At 49.0% G+C, this 14,188-nt stretch overlaps 1 protein-coding gene across 1 annotated transcript in view; it reads left to right on the top strand.

Annotated features, from left to right (window-relative positions):
- MTMR6 (myotubularin related protein 6) overlaps positions 1-14,188 on the top strand; it is a 90,620-nt gene that overhangs the window by 13,867 nt on the left and 62,565 nt on the right. Inside the window, exons 3-5 of the mRNA XM_066583465.1 lie at positions 1,866-2,028; positions 2,746-2,903; positions 5,482-5,610. Of these exons, the coding sequence (XP_066439562.1) occupies positions 1,866-2,028; positions 2,746-2,903; positions 5,482-5,610 (450 nt within the window). The remainder of the gene's footprint in view (positions 1-1,865; positions 2,029-2,745; positions 2,904-5,481; positions 5,611-14,188) is intronic.

A 14,188-nucleotide genomic window follows, 5' to 3' on the forward strand; every position in this document is an offset into this window, starting at 1 on the left:
CTGGAATTCAACCTGGAATTTTTTCCAGCTGTTGATGTGAAATCCATATCCGACTCTCCACAGGCATCAGATCCACTGAATGAGGCAGAACCGCATGCGGATCATTAGCAGCGCTCACTGCAAATCTGCGCCGGTCTCTGCTGCCGTTTTCCTTTGAAATTGGTAGCAGGTTTTCTTCTGATGGGGATACCCCTGTGAGCGTCGCCTCAGGGTACTTGTACATGGGCCAACAGTTCCCCAAGTTCAGCGACTGTCAACCAGTATAAACATGGCCCAGCAGGCCAAGGGAGCAAAAATCGTTCACGTGTCAGAATCGCTTGGTTTTCAGCTCACCTAGCGACTATTGGCCCGTGTGGCAGTCTTTCATGCTTGAATGGAGGCAGGAGACCTGGAAGACATTTCTGCTGCACTCTGCCTCATTGTAAAAGCTCAGGAGCATTTATAGCTGGGGCGACTGTCAGACACTAAAGTAAAAAGTACCCTCACCTTGACTCCACCAGCTTCTACACCCCTTGCTTTATTAAGCCCGGTCTCACAGGAGCGGATTTCAATTGCAGATTCTGCGATCGCCAACTATGCTTGCGGTAAAGTGCAGGCATTGACTTTCAAGTTTCGCCCAGACTTGCAGGTAGGAATTGCAGATTTCGCGAGTGGAAGAAAAATTGCAGAATGCTTTATTTCACCACGGATTCCGCGCGTATGATCTCCCTTGATCTCTTTCGATACGTTCAATTTGCAGTACATACGCAATTAACATTGTGCATGGACACGGATTGTTAAGCAAGTTGCTAGGAGACCAGATAACAAATGGTATAAAGAAAGCAGGAATTTCCTGGGCAGAGTCTGGGGAGCAACACAACCATCCAGACTGCTGTCTGCAACCTCCGCTTATTCTTCTAGACTCTTCCTCCACAAGAAGTGGTTTATACTACTTCCAAAAAAAGTAGTATAAACCAGCCAAGCCCAGAGAGCAGCATCCTGTCCTGAAGGGTCTCAGAACAGCTCTCACCATGACAGCACAAGAGAATGTCGCCTGGGCCGTCGTCTAAACAGAAAGGGTGTTTCCAGGCGGTTGGGCATCTTTCTGATGTCATGTCCTGCTTGTGATCTTTCTTCCACGGAGATGATACACTGTTATACGCAGTACATCCGCGCAGAAAATCAAACGTTACCATATGCAATTTGCTTCCGCGATCACTCCCAGGTCTTCCACTGCTGATATCCGCCCATTCGTGTGAGCCCAGCCTAACTCTTCCGACACTGCTGCCCCCTGTATGTCCTTTTGCCCTGTGGCTAGGAGCCTCTTCCATTTGCACTAAAGCTAGACCTTGAGTGTGCCGCGATAATACCCCTTTAGTCTTTGTATTGCAAGTAACACACCATGTTGAGGGTGGCGCGGGCCATGTTTTCCTAAGGCCACTTTGGAAGAGGCACTAAAGTTAGAGGACAAGAAGTCTGCTATAGAGGAGGAGACTGGTGGTAGGAATGGATGCCTCTACAGGGCTCATAGGAATCGTCACCAACTCATCACCGACTCAAGGAGCCATATGTCTACCTTGTTATGCATCTTCTCACTTCTCCCGCTCCTCTAGAGATACTATGTAGGCCAAGCATTATCAGGACTATCAGGATGAGCACCGCTATAGATACTTCACCCATAGTGGTATATTACAGTGCATGAAATTAGAGGAGGACATAGACAAAAAGGGAATACAAATGATCAAATGCATATAAAACCGTCTTTATGAGTTTACGCCGTCAGTTCATGGAGTGTGACTACGTGTACGGTACATTTACTTATGCGGACTGGTTTGTACAAGCTTGAGGGTTATACTCCACCTGACTGTAAAATGTGTTTGCATTAGATATTACACCATCACATTGCCGCCGTGGAGAAGCTCGCGCTCACTACTACAGGCTGCCCCCTAGTGATCCAGTGCAAGAACTTCCGCGTGGTGCATTTCATAGTTCCCAGAGAGCGGGACTGCCATGACATCTACAACTCTCTGCTTCAGCTGTCCAGGCCAGGTAAGCAGATCAGAGCCATCTGAAGGGGTGCATTATCCTCTTGGCCTCCTACATGGATGGCAAGTGCTGCGTTACAACCTATAATGATGTCTGTTACAACATTTCCACTGTTTCCACAGTCACAATGCCTTCTCTCTTACCTGCTTATGTGTCAGTCTTCACTGATGTGCTGCAGTTCTGTTCGTGAAACGGGCAATGCAATTTGAACATAAGCAATGCAGTATCTGGGAGCTGACAAAGTACCTCTTAAATAGGTAGTTTGAAAATACATTTTCAAATGCCCTATTAGAATACCTTACAGGGGTTTTTCACCTCTGAGCTATTGATACATCTGCAATAGTTGATTGACAGGAGACCGCCGCCCTGGAACATTCGCCGATCAGCTGATCGTAAGGCCATACAATATTGGTGTGTTGCGGTAAATACATAGTGCTATCCACACTGCAGTGGCCTGGGATGGTATTGCAGGCACAGTTCATATGGAGCTATGCATTGGTGGCTAACCCCTGCCAATCGGCTATTAATTGTGAGTCAGAAGGAGAACCCAGTGCCCACATTGATTTCAAGGAACATCACGTAATGCTGCATTTTTACTGTGGTGGCACCATCAGAGAAATGAACACTTGCTGCATCATTCTCTCTGAAAGTGCATTATTAGTACAGTCTGCGAGTTGTACTAAGCTACAGTTTTGTAATTATTACTTTCACCCCCTTTAGTCCGATACGAAGATCTCTACGCATTTTCCTACAACCCCAAACAAAAGGAGGAAGAACGGGCGCTCGGCTGGCAGTGCATTGACCTAAAGAATGAGTATAAGCGAATGGGAGTCCCTAACGCTTTCTGGCAACTCTCCGACGTGAACAGAGAGTATAAGGTAAATGGATTCTAAAGTACAAGAGTTAGTTGATTGCCGGTTATTATCGGAGCACTCCTCCAGCTGTAGTGTTTAGGTCGGCTGTCCACGGGAGATGCGATATCCCGCGGCCCAGGAGCAGGAGCCGCCGCTGAATCTCCACCAGTCAGCCCTATCTAATAGATAGGCTGACCGCGGAGAATTGGGGCAATTCGCAGCATGCTGCGAATTGCCCGCCGCGAGCAGAGAGTTGCAATGATTCTCCGCTCGTGGATAGGTGCCGGCTCTTTCCATAGCAATGCTATGGGAAGCGTCGGCTGGCGTGATTCGCCGGCGGTTTACCGCCGGCAAATCAACTGCCGTGGACAGGGGGGCTTACAGTGCTAAGATTATATTATGGAACTGCTATTTATGCAATTCCCTAATATGTTAGATAACCGCTCTAATATCAGGTTTTAGCAGCTGCTTTACAGTCATGTATCAACTTTCATCAAAGGGAAGTGACGATTGTGAAGCGAATGTTCTCAGTAGTGCTGATCCTTCAAGGGGTTATCTCTAGATTTAAAATGATCTCCTATCTACAGGATAGTAAAGGATGAATGTCTTATTGGTTGGAATCTGAATGGTGGGACCCCGCAGCGATCATGAGTACAGGGTTACTAAATTCCCTTGTTTATCTCATTTTATTTGGGATAAAAAGCTTAAAAAATGATTTTTTTTATAAATTTATAGTTCATTTTTGCATAAATAAACACAATTTAAGAAATAACGTACAGGAATGGGTTCCTTATTTTTTTTGGACGTTCTGAAATATAATTTGTTTACTCTCAGGTTACAGGTTGCATATAGTGACTGTTTTGGTTGACATCTGCTTTGGGTCAATTTTCTTTATTATGTATATATTTTTATTTGATTCTGTAATATTATTATTTTTTTTTACTATCTATGCCCCCCATGACGTCATATAAGACAGTGGTCCCCAACCTTTTTGGCACCAGGGACCGGCTTCAAACAAGACCATTTTTACAGGGCCCGGCAGGGTTGGGCGGGACATGGGCGGGCCTTTGGTTATATGGGGCGGGGTTATGAAGGGAGTTGGAGTTTAGTGCATTCTTATTTAATTATGACATTTAGAATGTCCTGGCAGTACACACATAGGGCAGTATATTATCTACCCCCCCCCCCCAGCACACACATAGGGCAGCATATAATTTATCTCCCCCCCCCCCCTCCAGTAATAGACAGCTCCCCCCCCCTCCAGTAATAGACAGCCCCCACCCCTCAGTAATAGACAGCCCCCACCCCTCAGTAATAGACAGCCCCCACCTCTCAGTAATTAGCAGCTCCTCCCCCTGTAATCAGTAGCCCCCTCCCCCTGTAATAAGTAGCCCCCTCCCCCAGCCCCCTCCCCCTGTAATCAGTAGCCCCCTCCCCCTGTAATCAGTAGCCCCCTCCCCCTGTAATCAGTAGCCCCCTCCCCCTGTAATCAGTAGCCCCCTCCCCCTGTAATCAGTAGCCCCCTCCCCCTGTAATCAGTAGCCCCCTCCCTCAGTAATAAGCAGCCCCCTCCCCCAGTAATAAGCAGCCCTCCCCCCAGTAATAAGCAGGTCCCCCCCCCCCCCCGTAATAGGCAGCGCCCCCCCCCCCCACCCCAGTAATAGGCAGCGCCCCCACCCCAGTAATAGGCAGCGCCCCCACCCCAGTAATAGGCAGCGCCCCCACCCCAGTAATAGGCAGCGCCCCCACCCCAGTAATAGGCAGCGCCCCCACCCCAGTAATAGGCAGCGCCCCCCCAGTAATAAGTAGCCCCCACCCCCCAGTAATAGGCAGCCCCCCCAGTAATAGGCAGCCCCCCCAGTAATAGGCAGCCCCCAACCCATATACTTACCTCCTCCCTGCTGTCGCTCTCTGTCTGCTTGCCCTGACGTCAGTGTGCAGCCCGGAACGCTTCCTCCCCGAGTCCTCTCCTGCGGAACTAATGAGCAGGGGACTCAGGGAGGAGAATCCTGGCTGCACAGACGTCAGTGTGTGCGCCGGGATCAGTGCGATTACCAGTGGGGAGCTGCGGTGCCCCCGCTGGTAATCGCTTCAGTGGTCAGCGGCGTTGGCACGCCGCGGGCCACATAGCACAAGGCAGCGGGCCGGATTCGGCCCGCGGGCCTTGTGTTTAGAGCAAAAGTTCCCAGCGGTGCCGCGGACCGGCGCTAAACACCCAACGGCCCGGCCCCGGTCCGCGGCCCGGTGGTTGGGGACCCCTGATATAAGACATTTGTTTTTTTATTTCACATTTCCCCTGTAGTTGGGGCATCCATAGGAGCCTCAGTTACAGCGAAAACATCCCCCATAGTGGCAATGGTCACTAATAGAGCTGATCTGCTAGGACCCTACAGCGCTGCTGGGACAGGGTGCACCCAGCAGTCACATGATCGCTGGGTCGAATAGTGGAAATAACACTTCCGTTTTCTCTATTCTCTACATAGCTCTCATTGAGCGAGAGAAGGCCTCCTGCCTTCTCCCCGAGGTCCTTGGCTGTGACTAAGGTTATTATTGTGGCTATGACTAGAGTTCTTATTGTGCTCCCCCATGCTTTGCTCTTCAGGTATGTGAGACGTATCCTAGAGACCTGTATGTACCTGTTACTGCTAGTAAGCCCATCATTGTCGGAAGCTCGAAGTTCAGAAGTAAAGGGCGGTTTCCAGTGCTGTCGTATTATCACCAGGAGACACAGGTATCTATTATAGTCTTCCTGAAATGTACAATTCTGATGATGGAGGCTCAGGGTAGTTGTTGGGGCGTTGCGAATGGCAGTAATTGGAAGTATGAAAAAGGTTATCATGATGACACTATATTCATCTCTCAGCAACTTTTATAAGGCATATTTTATTGTCGGCACTCAAAATTCTTTGATTAATTTCTTAACCTCTTCACATTAAAGGGCATACATGTACGTCGTCCGGCAGCGGGGTTTGTATGAAGCAAGCCCCTTGAGCCGAGCCAGCTCCATACATGGTGGGTGCAAGCCGTCTTTAAACATTGACACCTGCCCACAATAGCTGTGATTAGAGATTAGTCCGATTGCAGTTTTTAACCATTTAGATTACGCTATCTGACAGTGGCCTGACAGACAGAGCAGGCTGACGAAGGCATCTCCCTTGGAGTGAGATTGCAGGGTGCTGTTCGAGTGTCATGGCTGCGCACGGCCTTATGCATGCCCCCATGGCTGCCATGCATTAGATGTGACTGTGACACCCTTTTAATACAATACCTGCAGAAATACAATCAACTGCAATACTGAGGTATTGCAGTATATTGTACAAGCAATTAGATAATTGCCAGTTGAAGTCCCCAATGGACCTAAAAAGGAAAAATAAGTTGAATGAAGTTGTTTTTTTTTTTAAATTATTACAAAAAACAAAGTTTTTTTTTTTTTTTTTTTTTTTTTTTTTTTTTAAAACTCCTATTTCTCGCTCGTGTCATTGGGGGACACATCAAAGACCATGGGATATAACTTCTGCCACTAGGAGGCGACACTAACCACAAAAAGTGTTAGCTCCGCCCGCTGGCTCTATCCCTCCCTGCCGACACCAGGCTAGTCAGTTTTTAGCTTAGCGTCTCCTAGGAGGACGGTCGCGCCCGTTAGGGCAGAAGAAAGGGCCCGGGCTAAACGGCGAGGTAGGTCTCTCCCCGTCAAACCCAAAGGATGGAGAAGGGCGAACAACCCGGTATTGTCCAGATTGTTACTGCCCAGCCCACCTCAGAAGAAAAGGTGGCATATCTGGATCATATATATCTGCATGTGGCCCGTCAGCGAGAGCCCCCCGAATGGTGCGAAGGGTCCGCATCCCCTACCCATGGGAGTAGGCGATGTCACAGTGGAAGGCTGCTGGAGCTGGGGAACCGCCATCCTTCAGGAGTATGACAGCTAAGTATATCTATGTGAACTTTGTCTTAATGTCTGTGCTAGTATGTCCTGCTATAAGCAGGGTCACTCTGCTGCTTCTCTGCACAGGCTCTGTTCTGTGTGAACTGTGTACTTCTGTATGTCTGTTTTGGTTGGAGTAGTGCTGCGCAGCGGTTTCTGTGTAGCCAGGCCGCCATCGGCATGTAGCTATTGGTTGCCACGCGTTCTATGGCGTTTGAACAATTCGTGTTCCGCTCACCAATGGCTATATGCCCCATTCCTAGGTGCCATGGTCCACCTCCTCCTGTAGGTTGATGGAATAGTATAACTCTCCAATCTTTCCCTACTCAGGAAGGTGAAAGCGGTCAACCTTACCGTGATTCTGGTCCTACTGAGTCCTGTGGTTCCTCCCACATGGAGAAGAGTACCTGTACACGGTACGAGATTTACACCGAACTACAGATTATCTCGTGTGGCGAACAACTGTGTTTGAGGTAAGTTGACCTGTGGTACCTTCTATGCCCGCTCCAGACTGGGTTGAGCTTACCCTATCGGTAGCTCCCCTATTGCCCCTCCTGCAGTTCCCTGCAGCCATTCATACCGCAGTGTCTGAGCCCAGGATGACACGCGGACAGGGGCCCGCCAGAGCCACATACCAAGTGCACTCTCGCCACACGACAAGATTTGTATCCAACAGAGAATACGGGTTGAGCCTCGCCTGTTGCCCTCCTGCAGTTCCCTGCAGGGATTCTTGGCGCAGTATCCAGGATGACATGCAGTCAATCTCGTCTTACGGATAAGTGTTCTAACTAATTGCCAGCATGGCTCCGGCCTTGCTGAGATCTGGTACCCTTTATGTGGGATAAGTACCGCACTGGGAGTCCCCGGACTCATCGCTCACCGGGTGGAGCCTTGCCTGTTGGTACCTCTCCCGTTGCCCCTCCTGCAGTTCCCTGCAGGCAGCTTTGGCGCAGTGTCCGTGTACTCGACACACGGACAGCAGCCGGCCAGAGCCACGTATAATGTGCGCTCTCACTACAGGCATCCAGCCAGAGAAGATCTTGTCTTGTAATTGTCTGGCTCCGGCCATGCTGACACCTGTGGTACCCTTCATGTGGAAGGAGCATTCGCACAGGGAGCCTCTGGACTCAACGCCCTTCAGGTCTGTGGCAGTCTGGGTTGAGCCTTGCCTAGCGGCTAGCTCACTGAGGGGTGCCACCTGCGGTTCTCTGCAGGCAGCCTTGTCGCAATGTCTGTGCCCATGACTGCAGGCAAGAAGCATGTGCCTGGTGCGCTCTCCATGCAGTACAAGATTACATCCAGCCATATTCAGACTAGGTATCAGCATTACTCAGGGCCTGCTGACATCAGTAGTTCCTTCCTTAGGGAAGGAGTACTGGGCACAAGACGTCCATGGACATATTGCTTTTTCTTTCCACACTGGAATGGGGGAGCTGTACCTGACAGCTAGCTTCTCTATGATGGCCCATCTGCACTGTCCTTGCAGGCAGCTTTAGCATTTTCATCACTTACAGGGCATACTATGGGCACTAACACCACTGTGTGGGATGGACATCCTGTCAGGATAGTGGTAGGCTGGGGGGTGCCTCCTCAAACAGGGTGCTGGGGGCGGTAGATCCATCTACTAGCTCTCCTCCAGTAAGCTCTGACATGCTGATCCAATATGGGTCCAGTCCTTCTCCTGGCAGCCTTGAACCAAACCAGCATACGTGGCTTTCTAGGAGGCTAGTCAGCCTTGTCAATGTGGACGTGGGTCAAATGGGCCTCACATTCTCCCCTATTTTGCATGTCAGGGCTGCTGCCGTTAGGAGTATTCTGTAGTCGGAGTGGTCTGCAACTTCACTCATACAGCGTTTTTCCACGTAGCCTTCCTACGCAGCGCTCGCCTTCCCAACTCCAGAGGATTTTGCGAAAGGACCAATGGGGCTCACATCCAGGTACTAGGTCGCCTGTCAAGAGACCCCAGCTCTTTGGTTTCATCCCCTCTTTCTGATGGTACTGATGTCACGATCAGCTCACCCGATGTACGCTTCTCTCTACTAAGCGGGATGCACTATTGGACGGAGGTTCTTCAGTCACCCTGGCTCTCTGTTGTTGCTCTTGACAACACTGGTGGAGCCAATATTTCTAGATGGGTGCCTCATTCTGACAACACTGGTGGAGTCTTGGTCTTTCTGTGGGGGGTTTCCTTGTACTAGCACTGTTTCGCAGCACTGCAGGGACACCATATGTTCAGGCTGTGTTATGGCACATATTTCTAGAACGGGTGCCTCGGCGAAGCTCTTCGTCGGGAGCTCCCCTTTTTTTCTCGGTGGTGGGCTGGTTCTTGGACACCTTTTTTGCTCTCACTGAGCATGCAGGATGCCTAGACACCCATTTGCGGTTAAAGAGCTGATTTTGCTGCTTTACATGCGGCTGCTTATGTATTCCCACCCCTTGTGTGTTGTTCTTCAATGTCTCAAGTTGAAGCCGTACCCCCCAATTATATGGGTGAGAAAAATATTTTAGGTAAGTTCCTTACAAAATCTAGTTTTTTCGGACCCGGTTATCCAAACGATGTTTAAGGCTAAGAAGCCATCCTCATCGAGGGTGTATCATCGCGTGTGGAGAGAGCTTGTCCTTTGGTGCCAGGCTGGGCTGGAGATGGGGCGCAGCCTCATTTCCCTCAAGGGACAGATTACTGCCTTGTCTGTTCTTTTTCAGTGCCCCTTGGCATCCAGGTCAACTGTGCGCACTTTCCTGCTGGGAGTCGCTCACACCGCAACCCCGTTTCACTCCCCGGTACCACCTTGGGATTTGAATCTAGTCTTGGACGCCCTACAGGATCATCCATTTGAACCTTCAGCAAGGGTACCATGGTGGTTATTATCCTGGAAGGTAGCTTTCCTGGTGGCGGTTGCTTCCCAACGATGGGTCTCCGAGGTCACGGCGAAGCCACGCTTTACAGGGTTCCACCAGGATGAAGTTGTATTGTGTCTGGTTCCTTCTTTCCTCTCCAACGCGGTGTTGTCTTTCCATATCAATAAGAACATTGTGCTGCCGTCGCCTTTCTGGTGGCAGTCCACCCTAGGCGACAAACTCAGCACGCTTTAGACCCAGTGTGAGCTCTGAAGATCTATATGGAACAAACTTCGTCATTCTGACGCTCTGATTCTCTATTCGTGATACCGGAGTGTCCGAGTCATCCAAGTTGTCCTCTCACGCTGGATCGGTGCTGGTGGAGGCCTCCCGGGCTTTGGGTAAGACACGCCGTTTTCGGGTGACAGCACACTCTGCCAGGGCGGTGTGAGCCTCGTAGGCGATCAGCAATGGTGCCTCCGCCTTGCAGGTGTGTAGGAGGGCTCCTGGTCGTCCCTACACATTTTCTCTAAATTCTACCGAATTCACACTTTTTGCGTCAGCCGATGCTTTGCTAGGCGGAAGGTTACAGACGGCTGTAAACTGACTGTGTGCCTTGGGGATTTTCCTTTTTCCCTCCCTCGGGGACTGCTATCGGACGTCCCACGGTCTTTGCTGTGTCCCCCAATGACACGAGCGAGAAAAGGGGATTTTTACTCACCGTAAAATCTCTTTCTCGCCTCGTCATTGGGGGACACAGCACCCACTCTTTCTTCCTGTCTATATGACACCGTGTTTTGTCCTGGCCAGGACCCTGGCTCTGTAAGTTGCACATGGTGCTGTGTTTTCATTACAGTTAGAACCTTTGTGTCATATTACTAACTATTGTTGTTTTTTTCCGTTCCCGCATGGCTGCTCCTACTGCTGGCGTACAAACTGATTAGCCTGGTGTCGGCAGGGAGGGATATAGCCAGCGGGCGGAGATAACACTTTTTGTGCTTAGTGTCGCCTCCTAGTGGCAGAAGCTATATCCCATGGTCTTTGCTGTGTCCCCCAATGACGAGACGAGAAAGAGATTTTACGGCGAGTAAAAATCTTCTTTTTTAACATAGAGAAAAATCTGAAAACAAAAACGTGCCATTGACACGTCCATAAAAGTCCAATCTGTTAAAATAATGTATAATACATTCCACGCAGTGAATAGATAATGGAAAAGTCCAAAAAAATAAATGTTATAAATAGTGGCCAAAATGTTGTGTATATACCCCAAAATAGTGTCAATGGAAACTACAAGTTGTCCCGAAGAAAACAAGCCTTCACATAACTATCGATAGAAAAATAAATAGAGCTCTGGGGGTCAGAAGATAAAGGCAGAAAGCAACTTCTAGAGAAAAAAAAAACCAAAAATTTTTTTACTTTTTTTATTGTATTACTTTAAAAAAAAATATATCAATTTGGCATAACTGTGAACGTACGTACCCAAAGAATAAGGTTAACATGTCGCTTTTGCTGCATGCCATGAAAACGGGAGACCCCCACCCTCATTTCCCTCCAAAAATGGCAAAATTTGGGGGGAGGTCCCATCCCATCCCATCCCATCCTACTTAGAAATTTTTTTTATCTTTTTCACTACATCATATGGTATATTAAATGGTTTACATTGAAAAATACAACTTGTCCCGCAAAAAAAACAAGCCCACAGATGGCTATGTCAACAGAAAAGTAACTAAGTTGTGACTTTTTTTTTTGAAGGTAAGGGGAAAACAAAAATGGAAAAAAAAATAAAAAACTAGAGTTGTCCATTAAGGGGTATTCTAGTCTATTTTAACTGCTGACTAGAGATGAGCGAACCTACTCGGCCACGCCCCTTTTTCGCCCGAGCGCCGCGATTTTCGAGTACTTCCGTACTCTGGCGAAAAGATTCAGGGGGCGCTGTGAGTGAGTGGGGGGTTGCAGCGGGGAGTGGGAGGGAGAGAGAGAGAGCTCCCCCCTGTTCCACGCTGCTACCCCCCGCTCCGCCACGCCGCCCCCCGAATCTTTTCACCCGAGTACGGACGTACTCGAAAATCGCGGTGCTCGATCGAGTAATTACTCGAAACGAGTAGGTTCGCTCATCTCTACTGCTGGCCTATCCCTGGACATTGATATCATTGGTCAGAGGAAGCAGGAGCAACTCTGGCTTCGCTCCCATTGATATCAACGGGCATGCGTAAATACTCAGGAAACATGTATATTCGCTGCTTATTTCTGCACAAAACCAATGGGATTTTCAGCAATTTTATTATATGCGCGGATACGCTGCATATATACATGTGTGAAAAAAAAAACTACTGATAGGCATAAATACTCAAGGAATCGCGGTATTTCATCTCTTTAATACGCTGCATATTCATTGCCCGAAATATGCTTCTGACGAACACGTGGTACACAGTCAAGTAAATTGTGGCCAAATACTACACTAGTATTTTGTTCCTTAGCCCAAACGTGCTGTAACTAGAGATGATCGAGTATACTCGCTAAGGCACATTACTCGAGCGAGTAGTGCCTTAGCCGAGTATCTCCCTGCTCATCTCTAAAGATTTCCATGTTGCTGCTTACACATATTGCGCAAAATAAAGGTTGCAACGTGTTCTCTCTGGGCACATATTACATGTGGATATACGCCATGATAGTGCATGGCGAACAGCGGCCTGCAGCAAGTCATTGCGTACTTGCTGCATGCCGCATGACTGTCACATGTAGGTGTCACGCAGCGAATTACACTCATGTGAAGCTGCCCTAAGAGAAACAGAAAAACAAGGCTTCAGTGTGCAGAAGAGCGCAAAATGTGGATCTCTGAGCAGCGGTAAAACATCACCTGGTCAGAGGAATCCAGATTTCTGTTGCACCGTGCTGATGGGAGGTTAGAATTTGGTGCAAGCAGCATGAATCGGTGACCCCCTTCCTGCCAGCTGGTTAGTATCTTCATCTGATATGCAGCAGGTGCAAAAAGCTTCCTGTCCGCACGGGTCAATATACTGTATTTTTCGCTCTATAAGACGCACTTTTTTCCCTCCACAGTGGGTGGGAAAAGTCAGTGCGTCCTATAGAGCGAACATGCTGAGATCTGAGCTGCTGGCCCTTTGTATACAAACAGGAGAGCAGAGCGGCCGACAACAGCTGATTGCTGGGGGCGGAGGAGTAGCGGGGAGCTGTTGTACGGGCAGACGGCTCCTGCTATGGAGCTGACAGTCTAATAAACATGGCCGGTACGATCCGTAGCAGCACCCGATGCTCGTAGAAACAGCTCATTAATGAGAGGGAACTTCTGCTCCCCCTCATCAGTCAGCTGTAGCGGGATCATGCCATCTCGGTCCATGGTTGCACCCCTTAGGCCTCATGTACACGGGGAAAATCAGGCCCGCTACGGATTCTCCATGGAGAATCCGTAGCGGGTCCCTCCTGCCTCGCGGACTTGAGCGCTGAAAATAAGAATTAACTTACCCGCAGCGGACCGGGCAGGTCTTCTCTTCTTCACGGCCGGATCTTCTTTCTTCAGCCGGCGGATGTGCTCGGCACGCCGGGAGCATGCCGCTCGCATGTGCCGGGCACATCCACCGGGCCGAAGAAAGAAGATCCGGCCGTGAAAAAGAGAAGACCTGCCCGCTCCGCTGCGGGTGAGTATGTTCTGATTTTAGGTCTCCTGCGGATCCGGATGGCTTCCATAGGCTTCAATAGAAGCCTGCGGGAGCCGTCCCTGCGGGAGACCCGCACGAAAATGGAGCATGTCCATTTTTTTTCATGCTCCATTTTTTTTTTATTCACTTTTTTATTGACCATCCGCGGGTATTTATCTACCTGCGGGTGGTCAATGCATCCGTACGGGGTGCGGATCCGCGTGCGGGTGATCCGCTGCGGATTTTAAATAATCTTTTGCCCGTGGACATGAGGCCTTAGGCTGGTATTTTCCTGAGCTCTCGGGTGAGGTTGGGAAGGACATAAAGCAGAGATCAGAGGACCATGACATCTGAGCAAATGGACAACACTTATCTGTTGGCTACATAACAGAGGTGGGAGAGAGCTGCATGTATGGTGTATATATTTGTGCCTAGTTATGCACACATTTATACACCATACATAACCATAATGAGAAATGCCATGCAGGATCCTGAAAAGTTGAGTGACAACTAATGGAATCCTCATTACATTGTCACTCAGCTCTTTCAGAATCCTGAATGCCAACTGCAGAGTTATGCAAGCATGTATACAACATGCATTGCTATAACTAGTCAAACATGACATTCAGGGCTCCTGGAAAGCTGAGTGATAAGTAATAAGATCACCATTACATTTACACTCAGCTTTCCTGGATTCTGAATGGCAGGTTGACAAGTTTTATATACCTCATTCTGAATTGGTACTACTGCTCTTTATTCCTCATGTATTACCTGACCAACTGCCTGGTCTGGGGGAGTTCCAAATATTTTTTTCCTATTTTCCTCCAAAACCTAGGTGCGTCTTATCATCAGGTGCGTCTTATAAAGCAAAAAATGCGGTACCTGCAGAA

The sequence above is a fragment of the Eleutherodactylus coqui genome, chromosome 1, assembly GCF_035609145.1.
Source record: "Eleutherodactylus coqui strain aEleCoq1 chromosome 1, aEleCoq1.hap1, whole genome shotgun sequence".
Classification (NCBI taxonomy): Eukaryota; Metazoa; Chordata; class Amphibia; order Anura; family Eleutherodactylidae; genus Eleutherodactylus; species Eleutherodactylus coqui.